The sequence below is a fragment of the Vespula pensylvanica genome, chromosome 4, assembly GCF_014466175.1.
Source record: "Vespula pensylvanica isolate Volc-1 chromosome 4, ASM1446617v1, whole genome shotgun sequence".
NCBI lineage: Eukaryota > Metazoa > Arthropoda > Insecta > Hymenoptera > Vespidae > Vespula > Vespula pensylvanica.
The window spans coordinates 7,873,460-7,896,868 of NC_057688.1; the positions used below are offsets into that span (position 1 = coordinate 7,873,460).

The 23,409-nt window shown below is 27.7% G+C and overlaps 7 protein-coding genes across 11 annotated transcripts in view; 4 read left to right on the forward strand and 3 right to left on the reverse strand.

Moving 5' to 3' along the window:
* The window catches only part of LOC122628912 (E3 ubiquitin-protein ligase MIB1), a 422,298-nt gene extending 421,200 nt beyond the window's left edge, over nt 1-1,098 (forward strand). Inside the window, exons 14-15 of one of the 2 annotated variants that reach the window (XM_043811787.1) lie at nt 111-286; nt 417-1,098. In XM_043811787.1, coding sequence (XP_043667722.1) covers nt 111-286; nt 417-557 — 317 coding nt within the window. In that variant the 3' untranslated portion in view covers nt 558-1,098. The remainder of the gene's footprint in view (nt 1-110; nt 287-416) is intronic. The other variant, XM_043811786.1, reaches the window with a different exon arrangement.
* A 1,696-nt stretch (nt 1,099-2,794) lies between these two features.
* LOC122628918 (cytoplasmic dynein 1 light intermediate chain 1) lies at nt 2,795-7,666 on the reverse strand. Of its 4 annotated transcripts, none has more exons than XM_043811795.1 (10): nt 7,400-7,666; nt 7,145-7,218; nt 6,796-6,912; nt 6,479-6,709; nt 6,149-6,359; nt 5,865-6,053; nt 5,683-5,797; nt 5,456-5,572; nt 4,510-4,675; nt 2,795-4,437 (listed from the first exon to the last, which is right to left on the reverse strand). In XM_043811795.1, the coding sequence occupies exons 1-10, from the start codon at nt 7,486-7,488 to the stop codon at nt 4,322-4,324; spliced, it is 1,425 nt and encodes a 474-aa protein (XP_043667730.1). In that variant the 5' UTR covers nt 7,489-7,666; the 3' UTR covers nt 2,795-4,321. The 4 variants fall into 4 exon arrangements, with proteins under 4 accessions (XP_043667730.1, XP_043667729.1, XP_043667728.1 ...); XM_043811794.1 differs by having other exon boundaries at nt 4,531-4,675; nt 5,432-5,572; XM_043811793.1 differs by having other exon boundaries at nt 5,432-5,572.
* Nucleotides 7,667-7,801: 135 nt separating this feature from the next.
* On the forward strand, nt 7,802-9,893 carry LOC122628922 (NADH dehydrogenase [ubiquinone] 1 beta subcomplex subunit 2, mitochondrial-like). The gene is made up of 3 exons (XM_043811800.1): nt 7,802-8,020; nt 9,378-9,501; nt 9,631-9,893. The coding sequence occupies exons 1-3, from the start codon at nt 7,914-7,916 to the stop codon at nt 9,703-9,705; spliced, it is 306 nt and encodes a 101-aa protein (XP_043667735.1). The 5' UTR covers nt 7,802-7,913; the 3' UTR covers nt 9,706-9,893.
* LOC122628916 (retinal dehydrogenase 1) lies at nt 9,883-13,379 on the reverse strand. The gene is made up of 11 exons (XM_043811790.1): nt 13,250-13,379; nt 12,356-12,478; nt 12,175-12,279; nt 11,946-12,047; nt 11,685-11,850; nt 11,268-11,572; nt 11,091-11,193; nt 10,711-11,009; nt 10,412-10,620; nt 10,192-10,266; nt 9,883-10,129 (listed from the first exon to the last, which is right to left on the reverse strand). The coding sequence occupies exons 2-11, from the start codon at nt 12,389-12,391 to the stop codon at nt 10,060-10,062; spliced, it is 1,470 nt and encodes a 489-aa protein (XP_043667725.1). The 5' UTR covers nt 12,392-12,478; nt 13,250-13,379; the 3' UTR covers nt 9,883-10,059.
* On the forward strand, nt 12,681-15,951 carry LOC122628917 (tektin-4). Its single transcript, XM_043811791.1, has 7 exons — nt 12,681-12,942; nt 13,180-13,466; nt 14,034-14,343; nt 14,912-15,126; nt 15,197-15,419; nt 15,482-15,636; nt 15,738-15,951. Exons 1-7 carry the CDS (start codon nt 12,877-12,879, stop codon nt 15,949-15,951), a joined length of 1,470 nt encoding a protein of 489 aa, XP_043667726.1. The 5' UTR covers nt 12,681-12,876.
* Nucleotides 14,689-18,354, reverse strand: LOC122628919 (thioredoxin domain-containing protein 5 homolog). Its single transcript, XM_043811797.1, has 5 exons — nt 17,651-18,354; nt 17,360-17,506; nt 17,167-17,275; nt 16,787-17,074; nt 14,689-16,698 (listed from the first exon to the last, which is right to left on the reverse strand). The coding sequence occupies exons 1-5, from the start codon at nt 17,827-17,829 to the stop codon at nt 16,237-16,239; spliced, it is 1,185 nt and encodes a 394-aa protein (XP_043667732.1). The 5' UTR covers nt 17,830-18,354; the 3' UTR covers nt 14,689-16,236.
* Nucleotides 18,355-18,671: 317 nt separating this feature from the next.
* On the forward strand, nt 18,672-23,155 carry LOC122628913 (leucine-rich repeat-containing protein 40-like). The gene is made up of 10 exons (XM_043811788.1): nt 18,672-18,970; nt 20,029-20,222; nt 20,361-20,564; nt 20,637-20,760; nt 20,841-21,010; nt 21,115-21,257; nt 21,332-21,532; nt 21,616-21,948; nt 22,232-22,417; nt 22,481-23,155. The coding sequence occupies exons 1-10, from the start codon at nt 18,823-18,825 to the stop codon at nt 22,590-22,592; spliced, it is 1,815 nt and encodes a 604-aa protein (XP_043667723.1). The 5' UTR covers nt 18,672-18,822; the 3' UTR covers nt 22,593-23,155.
* Nucleotides 23,156-23,409: the final 254 nt, after the last annotated feature.

The following is a 23,409-nucleotide window of genomic DNA, read 5'->3' on the forward strand; positions in this document are numbered from 1 at the left end:
AAAAGACAAGAAAAACAAAAAAGAATTTGATTTATGTCCCTGGTAACAAACGTGAAGAAAATCGAGGAAACGTGTTAGGATCGTCAAACGAATTGGTTTTATATTTGAAGGAACTATATCCGAGGTAAAAGCTGATGTAGAAGAAGAACCAGTGCCAATACCGACCGCCAATACCAATACTAATACCAGTGGAGGGGAGGCTCTTTTGATGAACAATGGAAGTCGAGACACGTCTCACAGCGATATTCAGAAGCTTCAACAGCAATTGCAAGATATCAAAGAGCAAGTCCGTTTCTCTTTAATATTTTCCTTGCCGTTCATTATCCTTCTGATAGGATAATCGAGAAAAGATATAACATGTAAGTGGGGATTTTGATAATTTTTCTTTTTAATTTCTTTTTCTTTTTTCTTTTCAGACAATGTGTCCCGTTTGTTTGGATCGTTTAAAAAATATGATCTTCCTCTGTGGACATGGCACTTGCCAAATGTGTGGCGATCGTATGTCGGAGTGTCCAATATGTCGCAAAGCCGTAGACAAACGTATTTTGCTCTATTGAAGAGACTGACCGTTAGTTCGAATTAGACTATCGGAATAATAATTATCTAATAACGTAGTAATTCCTTATTGCGCATCATAATAACGCCTAGGATCATAACGATCGCGAACTTTCCCATTCCCGTCATCGCGATGGTCCTATTAATTGCATGTTCATTATTGAGAAGTATGTATACACGATCGTAAAATTTACATTACAGCGTACGTCGTATAAGACTTTAGCAAAGAACAGTAAATAATAAAAAGTATAAATGTTTATTATTACGAAACAACGCATAACTTTCGACTAAGTACGCATAACTTTCGAGTCTTATAAAAATGTTTATTCGCTTTTCAAATGATGCCATGAATATTAGTAGGATCGAATGTTTACGTAGTAGCCAATTTGGCAATAGATTTAATAGAGTGATAATAGTGGTTTTGAGAATTAATTATAGATCGATTAATATTAATTATTCGAAAGAATAACTAACAAGAAATAGATTTTTATTGATTAATGAAAATCAGAAATAACTTTACTTTTAGTTTATATATATATATATATATATATATATATATATGTATGTATGTATGTATATATATGTATATATATATATATATATATATAAAATAATTAGCATTATTAATAAACATTATTAAAAACTTTTAATTAACATGATTTTTAATGGAGAATACATAAATGATTATGTAGGAATAGGTCACCATGTTTCAATTAAGAAGGCTATAATCATCACGTTGTTATTATTCATATGTATGTAGTATTTGTTGTTGATACAAGAGAACTATATACTTAAATACGAGTACTTCTTATATTACTTAATACTTCCGTATATTAGTAATACGTACGACAACTGCCTTGTTTACATTTTTCATGTTTAATTGTTAGCAATAATCATTTATAGATTGAACGTTTGAAAAGCAGAAATGATCTTTCTATATCTTACCTGTTAAATGAGAATAAATGCTTAGTATGTATGTTCCTAATACACATCACTAATTTGATAAATATACTTTTATGTAGAAAACAATTGAGAAGCTATTATATAAAAAAAATATTTCTTGGTAGATATATTTTATTGCAATTGCGCATAAAATACTCTTCATCGTCGGTTTATGTCTTTTATATATATATTTATGAATATATATATATATATATATATATATATATATATATATGTATATATATATTATACACACATACACAAATTTATGAATATGCATGCATTAAGTTACAAATATTGTTATTATCTTAAAAAGAATTTCTTTGTCAAAATAATAACAATTCTTGTTTATTATAGTAAATTTTACTATTATATTTAAATAGAACTTTATAATTACATAATATGAAATTATGTTAATCAATTGCATTAATAATATAATCAATATTTAGATGAAACTTGTAGAATATCAGAATCATATATAACAATATTATTGTCAGAAATGTGATAGTAATTGTCAATGACGAAGAGTCTTCTTCTTGACAAAGCTTGTTCTACCGAAACTTGTAAACATTATCATTATTTTCAATATATTTTAATATGTGTTTAGTTTATTATATATATATGGAATTATATAGCGTGATACAACTCCAATATTATGATATTTTAGCAAGGTAATTTCATAAAGTAAAAAATTAAAATATCAAGGAACAGAATGATATGATAATAATGAGAGAATTTATGAATAATTTATTCGCTCTTCCATTTTTTTTCTTTCTTTCTTATAATCTGTTTATACGTCCTTAAAATAATGATTATGGCGCAAAAATATTATGAAACTTCATAATCTCTAGCAAAAATATAAATTGCTGTCAACTCAATTATAAACAATAAATTGCCTTTCTGTAATACAATATAATTCCAAAAAAGAGCCTCATGATAGCACACAATTATTATTATTATTATTATTATTATTATTATTATTATTATTATTATTATTATTATTATTATTATTATTATTACTACTACTATTATTATTTTATTATTATTATTATTATTATTATTATATTATTTTATATATATATACACATATATATATATATAGATCACGTTAACATATATTGTACTATTATAAAATACAAAATTGCCAAATAAATGCCTTTTGAAGAATATTCAACGTAATATACCAAAAAATATATAAACTAAATGAAAATTTTCTTTAATTAGATTTCTTTTTTTTTTTTTAGCAACAAATGACTAAAATATAATAATTAGGATAAAAACAATCTTCAATATAAAGTATTATGAAAAATTATTTATTTTCATCAAGGGTAGGAGAATGATTTTACATAGATGAAGCCATTAGTTACGTCAACTGAATGTACAAAATTTGTTATTAGATAAATAGTCTCTAAAGGACGCGCGACAAAGAAAGTATTAATATGTATATCGCATTAATATGCTCCTCCAAAAAACATGTTTTCCAGTCTGTCACGTAGCATCTTTGAGCACATACGATCTTTTGATCTCTGTGAAATACTACAAAATGACAACTTGTATAAAATCCTTCTATGTATCGGTTTAATCCATCTACGATAATAACGGCACTTAATAAATTAGACCGAACACAGAGAGAAGAACTATTGTCAAAAAAACAGTATTACAAATTCGCAGTATATATATATATATATTTATTTATTTATTTATATATATATTATGCATGATATTAGAGAGATTCATTAAAGATGCCTCTCTTAGAGAGATTCAAACAGATGCCTGTTTTTATCAGGAAAAAATAATATGCATCCAGTTGGCAGTAAAAAGAAAAAAATCGACTTGTTCATCTAAATGAATTACTAAATAATTTACTAAAAAGAAGAAACATTGTAGGGCATGTGCGTAAACGTAATTCACAAAATTTGCTATTATATTAAATATTTTCTTATATTATTTACCTCAAGATCATCTCCCTTTCACGTGTTTCGAATTATTCTTCATATTTGATAGCATGAAACAATTAAGGCTGCTTTAATGTTACACAACTTCGAGAATTTTTCTTCAATCGATAACTATCCAGCATAACTATCGATTGCTGTTTTTCATTATTATATTTTGCGACCCATCCTACATTGAAATTTTGCGTTAGTATTATTAATAGAAATAACTTAGAAAAAAAAAAAAAATATAAGACACGATGTAATCGATGCATAGTAATATTTGCATATTACAATATATTAATTACGAAGGATGACCAATATATTTTTTTACGGCAAGGTTGTTAATAATTTTCTTTTTATCATAAGCTTTAGAATGATAAAAACCAACTACGCTTAAGCTAAAACGTAGCACTTTGTGCTACCTGTTCATTATATGAAATAGAAGGCAACTATATTATTTTAATCATAATTATTCATCTTGATATACATGATTAAATTGTAAGAATATATCTTCAAGCTGCCTAATTAGAAATTTTAATCTAATCTTCCTAAAAGTATGAAATAATTAAAAGTCAAATAGGTCTCGTCGATTATTATGCAATAGATGCAATCTTAAACATAAATAGAAGAAATAAATAAAATAGTACCGAATGTCACGGTATATACATATACACAGAGTTAGGTACTTAATACAAAATACTTCAGTATCTTCATTGTTGGCAAGACGTGAAGATGTTTCAAGTACCCTATCCGACAGACGATAAGTTAAGCATTATTCGTGTACACTTTGACCTTTTAGTTATGATAAAATTAATATATTGCAGATTCCTATATTTTTTTTTCGGTAGATGGATCGCAAAAAAATAAAAAAAAAATATATATTTATTCTTTTAACATTCAGATGATGAATTTAAATTCGGTGGAGACATTTTCTTGGTTTGTGTAAGACGATCTAACTCCGCTGCCGCGTCATTGCACATTGTTGCTTTATCTACAGGTGTACTATCTAAAATATATAACCATGTTTCATTAGTACATTATGTCAAATAATAACATATAATTGTAACTAACTACGCACCAAGCTTAACAGGACTCGCACCTATACTTCCTGGTGATCCTGGCACACCCGGTGGTGTAGCAGTCTTTTTATAAAGAAGAGAGTTGAAGAAATTAGCTAATACACCCTCTCCGGCGGCAGCAGTACCAGTACCTTTGGAATCCAATTTCTTGTTCGGTGATGCAACCTATTCATGAGAAATTTAGTGCCTGTACTTAAAGAAACTATGTGTGATCTTTTGCTCATGAATAACAGATTATACCACATGGATTAGAACATGCTTTTGAACGTTAACTGCAATAAGCTCATGATGATCCTATTTCATGTTGCTGAGATGCAAACAGCAAGGATTCTTGAACATTAAATAATACAAACATAAAAGAACATCGGTGTGTATGTGTGTGTGAATCGATAAAAAATATGATATGTACTATAAATTTATATATGAGACACTGTTAGTCCTTATCTATCAAATGACATAAGCAATATTTAATGACAAGAATTTTAAATCTCTTTACAATGAATACAAATATAAACATAGAAATATTAGGTAAAGTACATGGATTTAATGGAGGAAAGCATAAATTGTAAAAAAAAAGAAGGGTTGCACATATAAAACTGGACAAGGTAACTTCATGAAAAAGCATTATGTAATGATAATGCTAAACACAAACACATTGGATTTTCTTAATACTTTCACAATCGTATTAGACCAATAATAAGTGTAATAAATTTTTGTTAAGCACGACGAAAAGGTATTTAAAACAAAAAATTAATCACTGTTTTTCACTTGATGAACAAGAATACATAGATAAGAACAAAAATCGATCCACCATATTATTTAAAAAATTGTGGCAATAACATTACCACTATATGTAACTTCAGGGTCTTTAGTTAATGATATGCAAAACGAGGAGCATGCTCTAATTATAAATGGTACAACCTGTATAACTGGTCCGAGGCTTGCCTGGTTCCGTGTTGTAGGTGAACGTGTTGGATCTTTCAATCCTGATGATGTAGCTTGCTGTCTTGCTAAAAATGCTTGTTCATCTTCCGCTTGAACTTCTACTTCTCTTGCTACACACTATAATTATATTTATCGATTTTATAGATTCCCATGGTTGATCATATCTTAATAATAATAATAATAATAATAATAATATAATTAAATAGAAAATATACGCAAAAATTCACCTTTCTATTCGTTGCAGGTTGTGTAATAATATCGCGATAATAATCATTCGGTTTCATCGATTGTAAATTTTCATGAAGGATGCTGATCTTTTTCATATTATCCCAACCAGCAGGACTACGATATTTCAAAAATATATGTAACACTACAAAAATTGTTTTTTCAGATAAATATAGATACTTACATAAGAACTGCATCCTTTTCAACCACTAAAGCAGGTGTTCTGAAAGGTAATGAATAAATTCTATGTGTAAGGTATTTATACAATAGATCACAATTTTTATCTTCTTTTACTGATGTATAGAAAAGACCTGCACCATATTGCAAACAGAATCGCCTGATCCATTGTTGCATAAAATCAAAATCTTCATCTCTGAAAAGAGAAAATAGTATCATAACGAAATATTATATTTGTCTACAGAAAAAAAATCTCTTAAATATATTTTTATAACTTAAATTTACTCTTACTTATAATCGTGTTCCTTTTCAAGAGTAGACATATAATCAGTTTTAGTTATAACCACAACAATGTCTAGGCCTAGATTGGTCGTAAGTACACCTTCTGGTAAAGGTAAATTATCAGTTGTTTCATCATCAAGATTACGACTAGTACGTCTCAAAGGACTTCCTGGGTCTAGTTCATCACCAGGTTCGGTATATTCTTGCCATTTTTTAATGTCTGATTAAACAAATCCGTTCATAAATCTACATATTGCCCAAATATTCTGTATACTCGGATTGATACAATATTATATATAATGAAAAACAACAATTACATTAATGGTAATGATCACTTACTTTGTTGCCTACATCGTTGCCTAGAGTCATTATCTATAGATAATTTATCTACATGATCGCCTAACAAAGCGGCCCATGCCTGTAGTTGATCGAGTATCGCCCACGGTGTGGTCATCGCGGCTACTAACATAACAAGCGTATGTGGAAACCTTTCAGCGTTTAGTGCAAATCTTAGCAAATTAGCATGACCTGGATCACCATCCAAGACCCACACAGATAATCTCGTTTGATCTGAAAAAAAAAAAAAAGAAAAAGAAAAGAACAACTTATCTTAGAAATAATGACTTTACAAAAAAATATAAATATCGTAAACCTACCATCTCTATAATCATCTCTTACATCGATATATGCAAATTCTAATCCCGAGCCCTTTTTTGGATCTTCCACTCCTTGTAATTTCGCGATAAGAGTTGTTTTTCCACTTTCGTTATCACCTAAAAATAAATTACAAAATTTTCAACACACGTAAGAGTAAACTTATGACGTCATAATTACTTCTGGCTCTTGTGATGACACATAAAGAAGGCCAAATACTCGTGCAAATAAACTTCATGTTCTTTCTCACTCTTATACAGACACTTAGTATGCATTCTTATCACACTTAACATGCACGACGCGTCGGCGTCAAACGTTACGTTTAAATATAATCAGCAAATTACAATTTACCTAAGACAAGGACATTCTTGTTCGATGGCAGTTTGTTATTCCCGCTATTCTGTACTTCTGCTAGAATAGAGGACCTGTAAAATATATTAATGGAAAACAGTTATTCCGAAACGGTTACTCCTCACTGAAACTTTTTATGCTACGAACATGTGTAAAATATTTCGAGCATATGTACAAAAAAAAAAAAAATTATTAAAACTAACGATGTAATAAATACATTAGAAATATTTCTCTATGCTTAATCATTGAACGTACCACAAATTGTCTTTATTTTCTGGATCTTCTTTCTTTTTCGATTGAAATCCATTACTTTGTGCCATCGTATCAATCATCGTTGCTGCCATTATCCATTTGACAGAAACGAAATGCACTATCGATTGTGCGCAGAAAGCGGGTGCGGTTCGCGACTAACTTTATTTCTTACCGATCGTCGCTTTTTCATATGAATACAACGAATGCGAAAATTATTCTAATAGAACATTCATCGTCTAATCCATTATGAACAAAAACTATTTTACTTCTCCATAAATATATGTATATGAATATGTGAGTAATCAACTTAATATATTATTCTCTATCGTTTCTCTCTACATTATCGGCAGTTCTGATATTAGTTTATCTCATTTCAGAAAATAAATTATAGAGGGCATTCGATTGCAACCTAAAAATCAATCTTACTTAGAACATGTAGCATCTTATCAAATTTATAAACTTTGTTTATAACGATCGTGATAAAATTGTAGGACGTTTTAAACCTTGAATTGTTACAATGTTAATCTCAAGAGGTGTAAATCTGTTAAAACACACGTCGAAACATGTGAAAAGAAAAAGTTCTGTAATGAATAACCAACCTGTTCGATTCTCATCACATGGAGAGTAAGTACCGTTGAGTTACATAATATTTTATTAAGGTTATGTTAATTTTTGATTTGTGATTGATAAAAGTAAGGCTGTTCATCACCCCTGATTTTATAATGGTTTACGTAAACAATGAGAATAGGCATCATTTTTCACTGATGTTGATAAATATGGTCTCATTTTAAAAACGAAAATTTTATCTAGGACCACGCTTTTTCAAATTTTTGAATAATCTTTATTTTCCTTAAAAAAAAAAAAAATATGTGTTAAAAATGGCATTTTTTCGAGAATGGTTTATACATAAGTACATAGCTCTTCCAAAAATTCGAAAAATGAATTTTTGGAATGAGACCTTGTTCATTAAAATTAGTCAAGAATTACGTCTATTCTCATTGTTGGCATAAATACTATTGTCGACATTTTTTGCAAAGAAATTTTGCACCGTGGCGCCTCTAAAAATTTGTGGCAAAAAAGAAGAAGCTCGTACCCCCACTACCGATTTTCATATCACACTTAAATAGTGTTTCTGTATAGTGATAGTCTAGAAATCTAAAAATTGTATGAACAATGTGTAGCACATTGCAAGCATCTAAATTCATAATTCAAAAATCGTAGGTTCGAAGCTAAAATAATATTAATTTATTCTTTTTTCCTTATTTAACAGTTTAGTAATGTGTTACTATCCAATCTCATGTTTATTTCTTACATCGATGATCAACGTGAGTTTCGCGGTAATCTGTGCTAGATAGGACATAGCAGCGGTATGATTTAATTTAATGAGAAATGCATATAAAAAATATACATTTGTCGATTATTTTTGCCAAAACATCTTGTTTTTTATTGCAAACTTATATACTAGTAATTATATATGTCAATTATATTTATTATTTTTCATGCATTTATCGTGAAATAAATGCATACCGATATCGTATCTATCGCGCGAAACTTTGCAAGACGGACATTACCAAAAAAATATTAAGGTATAAGAACTATGCGAGTTCATATGCTACTAATCTTCTTATTTTAATCTGCACAAAACCGATTGTTATGTCGTGTGAGGGGTAATATCGATACAATAGACGGGGGGAATAGTAGTGGGAACAGTATTCCCCTCTTGCGCTTGTAGTTCATATTTTGTTCATACATATCGCTGAAGTCACACACGCTTCAAACGAAAGGTGATAAACAACCTTAAAGTTTTATGATTATTCCATCAGTCATATTCAAAATGAAAAAGATATCTATTTATCTATAATTCAGTAATCTTTAATACAATTATTATACGTATGTATAACAATTATATAATACGTACTTTTTTGTAAGTTCTTTCTGCATATATCACTTTGTCATTTAAATGTCTCTTCTCGAATTTTAGATGGTCTTATAGAGAAATAAAACATGAACCAAATAAGTATTTTACATTAACAGCTGAGATTTTTGGTGGAATTGCATGGTGGTGGTTTTTATATAGAATGTGGCACGATTATCATCATCTGATTGTAAGTAATATAATATATTTTATAACTTTTAATAGTTATTAAAAATTAAATTAATGTGTCTAAATGATATCTGACATATCATTAAAAAAATTATATTTTTTATTTGTTATTTCAATGTTATATGTTTAGGGACATTTTGAATATCCAGATCCATCAAAATGGACAGATGAAGAATTAGGAATACCAACTGATGATTATGATTGATTGATTGATCAATCATATGTTTCTGTAGATAATTTATGAGTTTCCTACTCTGGTAACAAATTTTTTGAGTAACAAGGTAAACCTTCGTCTAGCATTTTAAAATAGTAGGTATACTACTATAAAAATAAAGTGAAACTATCTGTAGTACAATTGTATAATATATTAATAAACTTGTACTACTTATAAAAGTTGCTATTATGAGCACTTTATTCAATAATATTTGTACACAAATCATATAAATCTAATTGTTATTAGATTGTATCTAATTAAAAGTAGACACAAAAATAGTAATAAAAAAAAAGTACATTTCTTTCAATTGTTGTATTTTACATACATGTATGTATACAACATTATTTAATTACATGTTGGCAGCTTAATAGAAACTGTTTTATTTTCAAGATATTCTTTTAAACCTTCTTCTCCCCTAAAATATATATTGTAATTATAATTTCTTATTTTAAAGATTTTAGTTTATTGATAACTTACAATTCACGCCCTATTCCTGATTTCTTATATCCGCCGAATGGTGTTTGTGGTGTTATAGCATCATAATGATTCACCCTAAATTAGGATACCATTTTATACACTATTCATTATGTTTCTTCATGCATATAGTAATTATGAATTACTTTGTGCATGGACATAATAATATAATAATATATAGAAAATAGTAATATTGTGATCAAAAAAATTATTATTTTCTTACCAAACACTTCCAGCTTCCACTGCATTTGCAAATGTTATTGCTTTATCAATATTATTAGTTAATACACCAGCAGCAAGACCATACATGGTTTTATTAGCACGTTCAATAACTTCTTCCATAGTATCAAACTTCAAAATACATTGTACTGGACCAAAAATTTCTTCACTAGCAATTTTCATTTTATCCGTTACATGAGAAAAAACGGTTGGCTTTTTAACATAATTAGAATTTTAGATTTCAGAAAATTGAAACATAAACGGCAGAATATATAATAATTTTATAAAATAAAATATCAATACCTTTATAAAAAAGCCAACATTACCATAACGTTCACCACCTGTTTCCAACACAGCTCCTTCCTCTTTCCCAGAATTTATAAAATACAAAACTTTATTAAACATCTCTTCATCAATTTGTGGTCCCTGATTTGTTTCAGGATTAAAGGGATCTCCGACCTTTATTTCAAGCGCTAAATGTTTTGCATGTTGTACAAATTCATCGTATATTTTTGAGTGTACAAACGTACGTGATCCTGCACAACAACTCTGGCCATGATTTGCAAATATAGCAGTATGGGCTATCGCAGCAGCTTTCTTAACTAAAATACTTTTATTTAATCTTCTTGTGCTTTCTATGAATTTAATTCATAAGATTTATATATGTATATATATATACTTGCCATCAAAGTCATCAAAGATAACAAGTGGACTTTTACCACCTAATTCAAGACTAACTCGTTTGAGATTACTTTTGGCAACTGCTTCCATAATAAGATGTCCAACCTAAAAAGAACGAAACGATATTTGATTGGAAAATTAAAGGATATTGTACGATACGATAAAAATACGATAATTACTTCAACTGATCCTGTGAAAGTAATTTTCTGAATATCTGGATGTTTAGCTATAGCAGCTCCTGCTGTTGGTCCATATCCTGTAATAACATTGACAACACCAGGTGGAAATCCTGCCTCTTTGATCAATGCTGCTGCATACAAAGCACTTAATGGAGTTTGTTCCGCTGGTTTCAGAACAATAGTACAACCTGCTGCTAAAGCCATAGCCCATTTCCATGCTAACATCATAAATGGATAATTCCATGGGATGATTTGTCCAACAACTCCTACTGGTTCCTTACGTGTAAATACAAAACTAGAACCATCTAATAAAAAATAATAGTATCAGGAAATCATAATTTTTCTTTAACATATATACAAATATAATATAATCTTTATAATATTATTGAATATCTAATATAGTATTATTAAATATACCTGCAGGAATAGTTTGACCATTTATTTTATCACACCATCCAGCGTAATAACGAAACACATCTATGCTAAATTTTATATCAGAAATAGCATCACCATATGTTTTTCCATTGTCAATACTTTCAAGACTAGCTATATAATTTAAGTCTCGCTCTACAAGATCCGCAAACTGAACACAGATACACAATATATATTTATGAAGAATATAATATAATTATATATAGATCTATAACTAATATATTGAAAATATACAAATAATAATACCTTGTTTATAAGTGTCCCTCTGAATGATGCATCCATTGTTCTCCATTCTGAACATCTTGAAAATGCTTTTTTTGCAGCTGCTACAGCTTTATTGACATCAGCCTAATGACAAAGATACATTAAAAATATTTATCTTCTCATCCTAAATTTTTATATATATATATATATATATATATATATATATATATATATATATATATATATAAAGAAGAAAATATTTCGACAATACCTCGTCACCTTCAGAAATTTGAGCAATTATTTCTTCATTAGCAGGATTTATGGCCGAAAATTTTTTCCCACTTTCAGCATCCACGAATTCATTATTAATGAATAACTATTAATTTTAACGGTTATAATAATTTTATATGATTATTCTTAAGTTCTATCACTTAATTTAAAAATTTATTTACCTGAGTATATTTAACAATGACTTTCGAAATGGACATGGTTGTTAATTTTGTATTTTTAATTTATTCTGATGTTTCATTTGTCGAATGCTCTTGTAGATTACAGCAAGTAGACAAACAATTTTGCTTATATAACATAAAAAGCGAATATCATCTAGAGATAATGCGGATATATGCATCAATGATACAGTAAAATGTGACTTGCGTATTTATAAAATTATGAAGGAATAACAAGAAAACATTTTATAATGATTCTTTCTTTGTATATTTAAATATTTACATATGTCAATTATTAGTGTATGTAAAAAAAAAAAACTAAAAGAAAAAATATATCATTTCAATTACGAAGGCATTTGATAGGTCAATAATAACATAACCTTAGAAACAGAAGAAAAATAAGATTTTACACGTTACATTTTTCGATTATTATATCATTTTTAGATAATATATACACAAATATCAATTAAAAAATAATATTTCATTACTCTTTGTCCTTGTAATAAATAAATAAATAAAATTAAAAAATGTTAAATGTCGAAGAGAAAAATGCATGCGGTGATTTCCAAGTTGATCAACGCGTTGTAGATGAGGTATAATTAATTAATAATTATAGAATATTTTAATTGCACTCATGCGAGATCATAGAACAGGACAATATCATGAAAAAAAATTTGTCAACAACGGTAATCCTTCGTGACTGATTACTGATTAATACAAATTACTGTTATATTTTAATATTTAATACTATTCACATGGAATTTTTTTTTTTTTTTTTTTTTTTAGAATATAGAAAAAAAAAGAAAAAATATATATTTTATCATTTATAGAATAGGTTTCCTTGCACGACTGAAGAAGTTGAAAAGAAGCCAGATGAAGAAATAAGTCCAATGTATTTACCTCAACCAGGGGATGAACTTCCAGTACAAGATGAAGGACCAATGGATGCAACTACCCCATGGGCAACAGGTCGAGTTACATATACTCCACAAGGTGGTATAACAGGTCTACGACCTGTTGCCGATCGTTATTCTATAACTCGATTTGGTCCGAGCGAATGGAGAGCACACAATCTTACATTTTTTCAGCAATCGGACGAAAATATACAAAAAGCTCAGTACGTCGTGAATGATTAAATAATCGACTTCTTTTCTGCTAATTAACATATCATTGATCTTTGCTGTTATACAAAAGTAATGCATTTCACACACCAGCTGTATTCATGATTGAATTAAAATCGTTATGAAAATATTAAAAATTCCAAAAAATTAATAATATAAAAATTAAGAAAATTACACTATTAAAAAAAAAGTAGTAATAAAAAAAAATTTTATTAACGGCTTATACAATTTTATGCTTTTTAATTGTTTGCATTTCAGCCGATTGTATAATATAACATATTAGATCAATTTCAAATAATTCTTATATCTTATAATATTTATAGTTCATAAATATTGCATATTTGAGTGTATTGGTATATAAGATTATACTTCATATCATGAATGTGCTGTATATGTGTTTGCGATAGATCATCACTTATTTAAACTGTACGAACATTTGTCAAAATGATAAAAATATTTATTTTAATGACTCCAAAATAAAAAGATAAAAAGTAATGAAAAGATAAAAAGTAATAAAAAGAAAAAACTTGATGAGAAATAATAATGAAAAACATTTATTTTAGACACGCTACTTTTGCCGCAAAACAATGTATCGAAAGAGTATACAGAGAGGCTGATAAAGTGCAATTAGAAACAACGGATCATTTAAGGACACGAGCGAATGTTGTCCATCGATGGAAATTAGAATTAGATAACGCACTTCAAAGTATTACCGAAGAAATAATATTATTAGAAGGGGAAAGACGTAGAGTAAAACAATCTCTTTCGGTTATAACTATTCCCGAATCTATAGCCGGTGAATTTTTACAATTACGTGCTACTCGTCTCGAATCGGATCTCGTTAAAGATAATGTTGAAAAAGAGCTTACAAAGGTTATTAACTAAAATATATCTTTTTTCTGTTTTTTTTTATTTTTCTTTTTCCTTTTCTACTTTTCTTTCTTTTTTTTTTTTTCTTTTATAATGAACTACCACACACAATACGATTGCATATATTAAAATTGCTTGAAATTAGATCTTAAAAAATATTTATCTAATAGATCCATTTTATTCGAAATGATCTTAGTTGTAAAATGTGTGTGTGTGTGTGTGTGTGTGTGTGCGAGCGCGCGCGTGCGCGCGCGCGTGTGTGTGTACATATATAAGATACACAATTCAGAATATAATAATTAACATTTGTTTAACTTAGAATTTAACACAATCGAATTACATTTCCAATTTTGTTTTTTCTTTTTTCTTTTTTTTTTATTTCAATGATTTTTTTATATATAATTCAAAGATCAGTCTTTCTGTGATAACGGTATTAACGCTTGTACTTTTGATTATCATCAATTAAGATTAATATTAAAATTAAAAATATAGAACACAAAATGATTTTGATCGCCGTTATTCATTCTATTATATTATATTTTTCAATGATTTTCTCTTTTGTTATATACAGGAGGTAGCACTTTGCTCGGAAATACGTGATTTGCTTAACAGAACTCGTGAACAAATAGAAATGCAATTAATCGAGTTGAAGGCAGCTAAAGCGCGAATGGAAAATGATTGGACTGATAAAATCGATGCTTATAAAATTGATACCAATTGTTTTAAATTAAATAATGAATCACCTCTCATATTGTGGAAGCCCGGTGCTACAAGATTTCCGGCCGAGTAAGTTATCAGGAGAATATATAATTTAATGATATATCCATCATTTATACATTCCGAATATCATATTCAGACAATCAACACCTGCGAGTTACGAACATTTTACACGAGAAGCATTATCCGCCGGTGAAACTGTGAGACAAAGATCAATGACTCTTCGATCGACCTTAGATAATATTTATAAAAAATCGCTAAAAGATCTTCGCGATCAGGCGAGTCGAGTGGATATCGCGTTATCTGAACAAATCAATCTAACAGAAGGAATATGTCAGCAATTAGAAAAAGAATTGCAAAGGGTAATGATTGTAATATTTCATATACGTAATTATTAATTACTATAGGAAGAAAATTGTTTTAGTGTTTACAGGAACTCGCGAATACAGAAAATTTAATCGAAGAACTTCGAGGATCCACAAAAGGTTTGGATAATGCAATGAAATTGGCACAAACACGTTTATCGGAACGTCTGTTACGACGTAACGTTGAAAGTTGCCGCGATGTTCCACAATTCGCGTAAGTTATATCGGGAAGATAATCTATTTTATTTCTCTTATTAAAAATAATTAAGTTGTAAATTGCGAAAGAGTACAGATTTTTTTACTTTCTTTCGAAAGACTCGTAGATGAAGTTAAATCTCTGGGAGAACGGGTTACTGCCACTTTAGGCGAACTAAAAGGTGCCGAAGATACCCAGGCTGGCTTAATCAAAGCTAGAGGTGATTTAGAACGAGAAATATTAGTTAAACGAAAAACTTTGTATATAGACAAACAACGTGGACAATTACTTCGTTCGTTCTATCCTTCAGCCGCAGCACTCTCAGGATTTTAAATGATCTATGCAGACGTATATGATATAATTGGCGTATTAGTAAGTCAAAAACCCGTTATTTAAAATTAAAATAATTTACATTATAATCATTATTAAAATTACGATAGTGATAATTACAGAATAGATCATAACAAATATCCTGTGTGTGTCTATATTGCTTAGAATGTAAAAGTACATTTATAAAATATACAAATCACTAAGCTTTGATCATATATCTTCATAATACATATTTCTTAGAGATATTTCCTACGATGTTTATGACGATATTAATAACGAAATATATGATTATAGTTCATCGTGAGATTGTAAATGATTCATGACGAATCCATATAGATCATCGAGACTACGGAGTCCATTATACTCTGAAATTTTATGACCATTTCGATATAAGTACAATGTCGGGAAACCATCTACTTCTTGTTCATAACACAACTGTCTGCTGCTATTGAGTGTACAATCCACTTTAGCTATATGCACATTTTCATTAGCAAAAAATTTTCTACCAAGCTCTTCCCAAATTGGTGCAAGACGTTTACAATGTCCGCACCAAGGTGCAAAAAATTTCACAAATGAAATACCTTTTTCAACAGTATGTTCAAAACTATCAGCTGTTAAACTCAATACAATATGCATGGTACCATCCGAACTTTCACCTTTATTTGTAGACTGTTCTGCACTTTTTTTAAGCATTGCTGACACATAAGTCTTCAAATCTTCATGAGTTCTTTGACCAGTATACTTATCCATCTAAAACACATATATATATATAAAAAAAAACTTATGACTGATTTTATTTTCTTAAGATATTATTCTTTTATATGCATGATATTGTTACCTTCTTTCCATCTTCTATCCAAAGTAAAGTTGGATATCCTTTTATTTCAAATTGTTCACATACACTTCTAAATAAAGTACAATCTACTTTAGAAATACTGACAGAATCATCATTACGAAGACTGTTAGCTAAATCTTCCCATACTGGAGCCAATTTTTGACAATGGCCGCACCAAGGTGCATAAAATTTAATAAAATGATAACCTTTCCCAACGTGCGAATAGAATGATTCTTCTGTTAACTCAGATAAACCATTCACCGGCTCTGGAGGAGAAGGTGTATCATCTACCTAATAAAATTTTTATATATATTTATAATTATAAGTCAGATACTATTATAACAAAATATATTATATGATATATATAAAGTAAGAACCAGTACCGTTGATATACTTCCTAATTGGTCATTGATAAAAAAAGTTAATGAAGGCAAATCACGTGTCCCTCTGAATTTAGTACCTTTGAATTCTCCTGCTTTGAAGAATTTAAGTCTGTAATCAACATACATAAAACTATGTATATATTAAAATTTTAAAGAAACAATAATTAAAAATTAATTTCTTCAAAATACATACGTTGGATATCCAGTAACATCGTGCTCGCTACAAAGAACATTATCAATGGTACAATCGACTTTTGCTATTTTTATATTGCTATCTCCTTCATTATATATCTCTGCTAATTGTGTCCAAGTTGGGCCTAGTCTTTGGCAATGACCACACCTAAAAAATATTTAATAAATGACACTGAGTGAATACAAATATAATATACAAATATAATAACGTTTCTTCAAAAATGCAGGATATATAAATTTGAATGAAAATTAGAAAAAAAAAAAGATATATATATATATATTCTTTGCATACCAAGGTGCATAAAACATCACGAAGCTATTCTTTTTTTTGATTTCATCCAAAAAAGTCTCTTTTGTATATTGTATTGTGTGCATATCGTCTTCATGTCCACTACTGACTTGACTCAGCATAAATAAAAGTAGGCAAATTTGTTTTTTTAAAATAAAAAAATTTACAAGATTCGCTGACATGATTAATAAATTATTTATATTTTAAAAGAGACACTGTTAAATATGGACAGCAAGATAGATTTCTTTGGGAATAATTTATAAAAAAAAAAAAAAAAAAGATTCTAAATTTCAATATAACACATCTAGTTTTGTTTTAGACCACGAATTAAACTATAATTAAACATGTACCATTAAACACTATAATATATTTCTCCGATCACTTTAAAAATTCATAATTACAAATATTATTAAAACACAAATAAATGTGAAGACAAATCTTTCCTTTATATTGTCGAAGCACTTTAATAAATGTTTAGTCAAATTTCTACGAGTGTTAGACAAAACCGATCGAAACCGCCCAATCCGCCTCCCACATGACGCGAAATTGTTATGTCGTATTCAAACTGCTATTTCACGCCCCCTTAAACGCCCTTCTCTTCTGTAATTGAATAAAAATGATACGATAAAAGTGTTCAATCATTCTTTATTATAGAATCTATTAAGCAAAGAACGAATCGTCGTTTAAAAATAATCAAACAATATCGAGAGAGTGAGAGAGAAAGAGAGGGAGAGAAAAAGTAAGAAAATTTTTATATTTTTTCTGAAATTATAAAGTTAAATCCACGTGTATGGAATTGGGTTTTAGAAATGACGTAAATTTTATATTAACCAATCAGAACAACGTATTCTCTGTTGAGAACAAAATTTAAATCTTATCAAAAATTGTTGCAATAATTATTCGATTTATTTATTATCTATAAAATAATAGAAATGTTGAGATATTTTGGAAGTAAAAAAAATAATAATAATAATAATTTTGAACGAATACATAGGTTTACATACTTATATGCAAGTCTATGGACAAGTGGCTCTGTATGACACTTTAATTACCATAAAGCAGAAGGTGAAACAACGTTACGTAGCATTATTAGAAAAAGAAAAAGAAGAAACGCATTTATTTTTAATCCGATTGCGTAACTAATTGAGATACAACGCTTAGATATGTGATAAAAAATGAGTAAGAGTAAAAAAAAAATTAATCATTGTGCAGTGTTTAAGCCACGAACGAAAAATGATGATAATGCTGAATTATCGAATACTATGATTATATGCGCAAGAAAAACTGGTCAACTAAATCTCTCGTCGAAAGGATTATTTTCTGGTATTTATATAAAACATGTCTGATAGATTTAGCAAATATAGATAATTTGTTCAATCATTATTGTTTATGTGATTACGATAGAGATAGCTGTTTCAGGCATGTCAAGAATATCAGAACGCTTCGTCAATGTATTGTGCCACTCATGCATGTGTGTCTCCATTCAGAGTGTAGGTATCATGATCGTTACATCTTGTGAAAAAATATAATGCTTTGCGTAGATTTTTTCCGATCATTAGGTTTTTGACAATTTTCTTTTTTTTTTTTCTTTTTTTTTTCTTTTTTTTTTTTTATGGATAGATATTTTAAGTAAGAAATTTAATACGTTAATCTGAAAATAATTAATCGAAAATCTGAATTAATCGAATATCTCTAGAGAGTTTTAAGGATATAGTATAAAAACAATCTATGTTTACATTTATTAAATAGTTATCTAACTATATAATTATTATATGATAGATAGTTCAGTCATACACTCATTTAGTTTTGAAGTCTTTGTTTACAGATTTTGATAATTAATCAGCATAATGCTTTGTTAATGTTAATATTCACAATCAAGAAATTATTCTGTATTTTATAATATTCTTTAAAATAAATACCCCTCAAAAAACATTGTCTTTAATTTTTTATGTTCGATAGTCTCTATAATATAATTGTATCTAGTTGTGTAATCATTTTTATTATATAAGAAATATCCAAAAATATAACAATTTTATAATATTGAAAATTTAATTGGCTTGTTAGCATGCTTTTATGCACTTGCATTAATTAAATGTGTTATAGATTAATGTGTCAGTTCTCTCACATAATTATCATATTATCAAGGTAAGTTATATTTTATTATTAATTATTTATTTTGTATAATTAATTAAATTTTATTCAATATTTACAATTTACCTTTATTGTATAGTTTATTGTAAACAATATATTAATTTTAATTTAATAAAAATATTTTACATTAAACAATGAACGATTATACTTGAGGAAAATTATTATATATTAGGATTGATAAAATGAAATTTGAATGTTCACATTAGTTTTACTTAATCGATAATTTTCAGTACCAAAAAGGGTATGGACTATAAATCAGTTAACAGAGGATGAATTAAAAGAATTAAATTTTGAACTTGATTATGATGAAACAGAGCAGCGATGGTGGGAACAAGAATCATTAAAAACATTAGACTTAAGTTGTAATTGTCTAACTACTATTAATGCAAGAATAAGATACTTAAATGATCTTACTGAGCTGGATGTACGTATATCAATTATTAAATATTTTTACAATATAAATAATTTATTACATTAATACATGGAAAATAAAATGTAAATAATATGATTAAGTTATAAAATATAGTTAATCTTTATAAATATTACACCTAATTTTAAACAGTTACACAACAACTTATTAAAAAGATTGCCAATGGAAATAGGAAATTTAACTAAACTGATAACTTTAGATTTATCATATAACAAATTGGAAGTACTACCTATTCAATTTTATCATCTTCTGGAATTACGTAATTTAAATTTGAAGTATAATATTTTAAAGGAACTTGATACTGGAATTACTGATTTAATAATGTTAAGCCATTTGGTAAATTCATCATATATGCTATTAGAATAGTTTACACACTCATACATATAATAAAGAATTCTATGTATACAGGATTTATCTCATAATAATTTAATTGAATTACCCATTGGCATGGGATACCTTGTTAGATTAATTTTTCTGGATGTGAGCCATAATTCCTTAAAATGTTTACCATCTGATATAATGAGTATGAGAGGTGAGTTGAATCTTCATTATATTATTAATATCATACAGAAAAAATATTAAATATATGAAGTAATATTCTCTTTTATATAGCATTAGAAAAATTAATTGCAAATTCTAATGAATTGGAAGAATTACCATCTTTAAGTGAATTACGAAAAGTTGAAACAATAATGTTTCAAAATAACAAATTAACAACATTTCCTGATTTATCTGGATGTGTTGCATTGAAAGAACTTAATTTATCTGAAAACAATATTGTTGTATGTACTCTTTAAATATTATTTGCCAAAAACAATGAATTTTTAATAAAACTTTTTAATAAAATTCCTAGAAAACCAATAATTTCGCTTAAATTATTTAATAGGATTTTAATATATTGCATTTAGAAGAAGTAAGGAAGTTAAAAATATTAATATTAGGGGATAACAGCATAAAAGCTATTCCAGAAGGAATAATTCAGTTAATAAATTTGGAATACCTTGACTTATCAAATAATAATATATCTTTGTGAGTAATTTTATATATTGCTATGTAAATGTAATCTAAACAAAACATCTCATTTAAGATTTCTTTACTTACAGAATACCTGTATGTATTGGTATAATGCCAAATTTAAAAAAATTCTCTGTTGAGGGAAATAATATACAAAATGTAAGAGCTGATATAATAAGTTGTGGTACATCTCGTATTTTAAAACACTTACAACAAAGTATAGATACTGCAAATGTAAATGTAGATCATTCAGTATTATCAAATACAAGTACAGTTGTGTACCCAAACAAGTTTGTATCGTACAATACATCCAATTGCTTCTTTTTATTATGTTATTTAAGATTAACTATTAAATATCAGAACAAAATTTTAGATATATGATGAAAAATACAAGAATGTTGAGTCTAGCAGGTCATGATTTAACCGACTTGTCAATAGAAGTATTAGAAGATGCAAATGCAGCAGGCGTAACATTAATCGATTTAAGTAGAAACCATATGCGTGAATTACCCGAAATGTTATCCATAATTACAACCGTTACAGATTTAAAATTAACATCTAATCTTCTAACACATTTACCAGAATGGATTGGTGAAAAATATGAACATTTACAGGCATTGGATTTAAGCAAAAATCATTTGTTATCATTACCATCAACAATTGGTTTATTTAAATATTTACGAAGTATTGATATTTCTTTTAACAGGTATAATAAATATAATTTTATTAATATTTTATAATTATTTATGCATATTATTTTCGAATTTACAAATATTATTTTTTTTGTAATCATTTATTTATAAAACGTTTCCGTTATTTTTGGTTATATCATAATAATTATTTCCGATAATATAAATGTGATATATATATAATACTTTCATGGGGACTATGTTTGCTAAAGCATTTCTAATAAAAGTATGTGATTAAACGGTGTGAATATTGTAATAATATATAATGTATACAACGTGTAATTTTATTTATAATCATAGATTCACCGAACTACCGGAAGATATTTATGAAATAAGTACTTTAGAAACGTTAGAGGCGAATGATAATTTGATAGCGAATATCGATGTTTCATTGTTGAAGAAATTAAAAAGGCTTGCCATTTTAAATCTTGCAAATAATAATATTGACAATGTGCCAGCAGAATTAGGAAATTTAACAAACATAAGGTAAATATATGGATACATTGTAAATTAAAATTATTAAAATTAATTCTTTTTTTTAATTTTCAGGTCTCTCATATTATTTGGAAACTGCTTCAAAAATCCAAGACAAGCTATTTTAGCAAAAAGCACAGATGAAATTCTTGCATATCTTCGTAATCGAATACCTCAACAATCGTAAAAACAAGATAATAAATAGATATTTAAAGTACAAACGCGATAGGCTATTTCGAGCTATATTCAAAATATTTTTCACAATATATGGTCTTGCAAGAGGACATTTAGATTTGTGAATCTGGGTTTTTCACGATACTTAAATGAAAGAGGATATAGCTTTTTACAAAAATCTATGATGTATTATAATCAACATATGATCCTATTTCGTTCAAGTCTCAGATTTGATAGATCGAATTAATGCATCTTGTTGTCCCCTTGTTAAAACACTGTTGGTTTATAATTTCTTTTCTAACTCTATATCTTATCTAATATATTACAGGCCAAGTATTGCGGAAAAATAGTTATGTATACTTCGATATACATTACACAAAATTCAGGTTTATATTTAATAATAATATATATTTATTCCACGTTAAAATGATATCGAATTTATTCCCCTATTACCAGAAAGTAACATTATTATCCGATGTAACGTAACCTATATTCTCATGCATTTTACCGTTAGTATTTTATTTCATTGTTATTTTTTTGTCGTATAAGAAATAAATTTATTTCATTCTGTGAAAACTGATTCGTTTTATTATTTTTCATGTATTATTTAGAAAATAATAAGGATTCATAAAAAAAAATTTTGTTATAATAATTTCAGATAAAAACTATATAAAATACATGTTATTAATACGTATATATATATTTAATGATATGTTAAAATTTTAAAATATAATAATAAATTAAATATTCTTTTTACAATTTTCATTGTTTTCAAGGATTGATGTAAACATTAAAAATATAAAATATATAATAAAACAAAACGAGATAAA

Coding starts and splice junctions, on each gene's coding strand:
- LOC122628918 (XM_043811793.1), bottom strand. CDS start 7,488: ATGGCAGCAACGATGATTGATACGATGGCACAAAGTAATGGATTTCAA. Junction 5,573..5,682: donor AACCTGCAACGAATAGAAAG/GTGAATTTTTGC, acceptor ATATAATTATAG/TGTGTAGCAAGAGAAGTAGA. Junction 4,676..5,431: donor GCCTCGGACCAGTTATACAG/GTTGTACCATTT, acceptor TCTCATGAATAG/GTTGCATCACCGAACAAGAA.
- LOC122628922 (XM_043811800.1), top strand. CDS start 7,914: ATGTTAATCTCAAGAGGTGTAAATCTGTTAAAACACACGTCGAAACAT. Junction 8,021..9,377: donor CGATTCTCATCACATGGAGA/GTAAGTACCGTT, acceptor CTCGAATTTTAG/ATGGTCTTATAGAGAAATAA. Junction 9,502..9,630: donor ACGATTATCATCATCTGATT/GTAAGTAATATA, acceptor TTATATGTTTAG/GGACATTTTGAATATCCAGA.
- LOC122628916 (XM_043811790.1), bottom strand. CDS start 12,391: ATGTCCATTTCGAAAGTCATTGTTAAATATACTCAG. Junction 11,010..11,090: donor TATCTTTGATGACTTTGATG/GCAAGTATATAT, acceptor AAAGTATTTTAG/TTAAGAAAGCTGCTGCGATA. Junction 10,621..10,710: donor ATGTTGGCTTTTTTATAAAG/GTATTGATATTT, acceptor TATGTTAAAAAG/CCAACCGTTTTTTCTCATGT.
- LOC122628917 (XM_043811791.1), top strand. CDS start 12,877: ATGTTAAATGTCGAAGAGAAAAATGCATGCGGTGATTTCCAAGTTGAT. Junction 13,467..14,033: donor GAAAATATACAAAAAGCTCA/GTACGTCGTGAA, acceptor CATTTATTTTAG/ACACGCTACTTTTGCCGCAA. Junction 15,420..15,481: donor TAGAAAAAGAATTGCAAAGG/GTAATGATTGTA, acceptor AAATTGTTTTAG/TGTTTACAGGAACTCGCGAA.
- LOC122628919 (XM_043811797.1), bottom strand. CDS start 17,829: ATGTCAGCGAATCTTGTAAATTTTTTTATTTTAAAAAAACAAATTTGC. Junction 17,507..17,650: donor GTGATGTTTTATGCACCTTG/GTATGCAAAGAA, acceptor AATATTTTTTAG/GTGTGGTCATTGCCAAAGAC. Junction 17,276..17,359: donor GATGTTACTGGATATCCAAC/GTATGTATTTTG, acceptor TGTTGATTACAG/ACTTAAATTCTTCAAAGCAG.
- LOC122628913 (XM_043811788.1), top strand. CDS start 18,823: ATGAGTAAGAGTAAAAAAAAAATTAATCATTGTGCAGTGTTTAAGCCA. Junction 20,223..20,360: donor ATGATCTTACTGAGCTGGAT/GTACGTATATCA, acceptor AATTTTAAACAG/TTACACAACAACTTATTAAA. Junction 21,011..21,114: donor TATCTGAAAACAATATTGTT/GTATGTACTCTT, acceptor ATTATTTAATAG/GATTTTAATATATTGCATTT.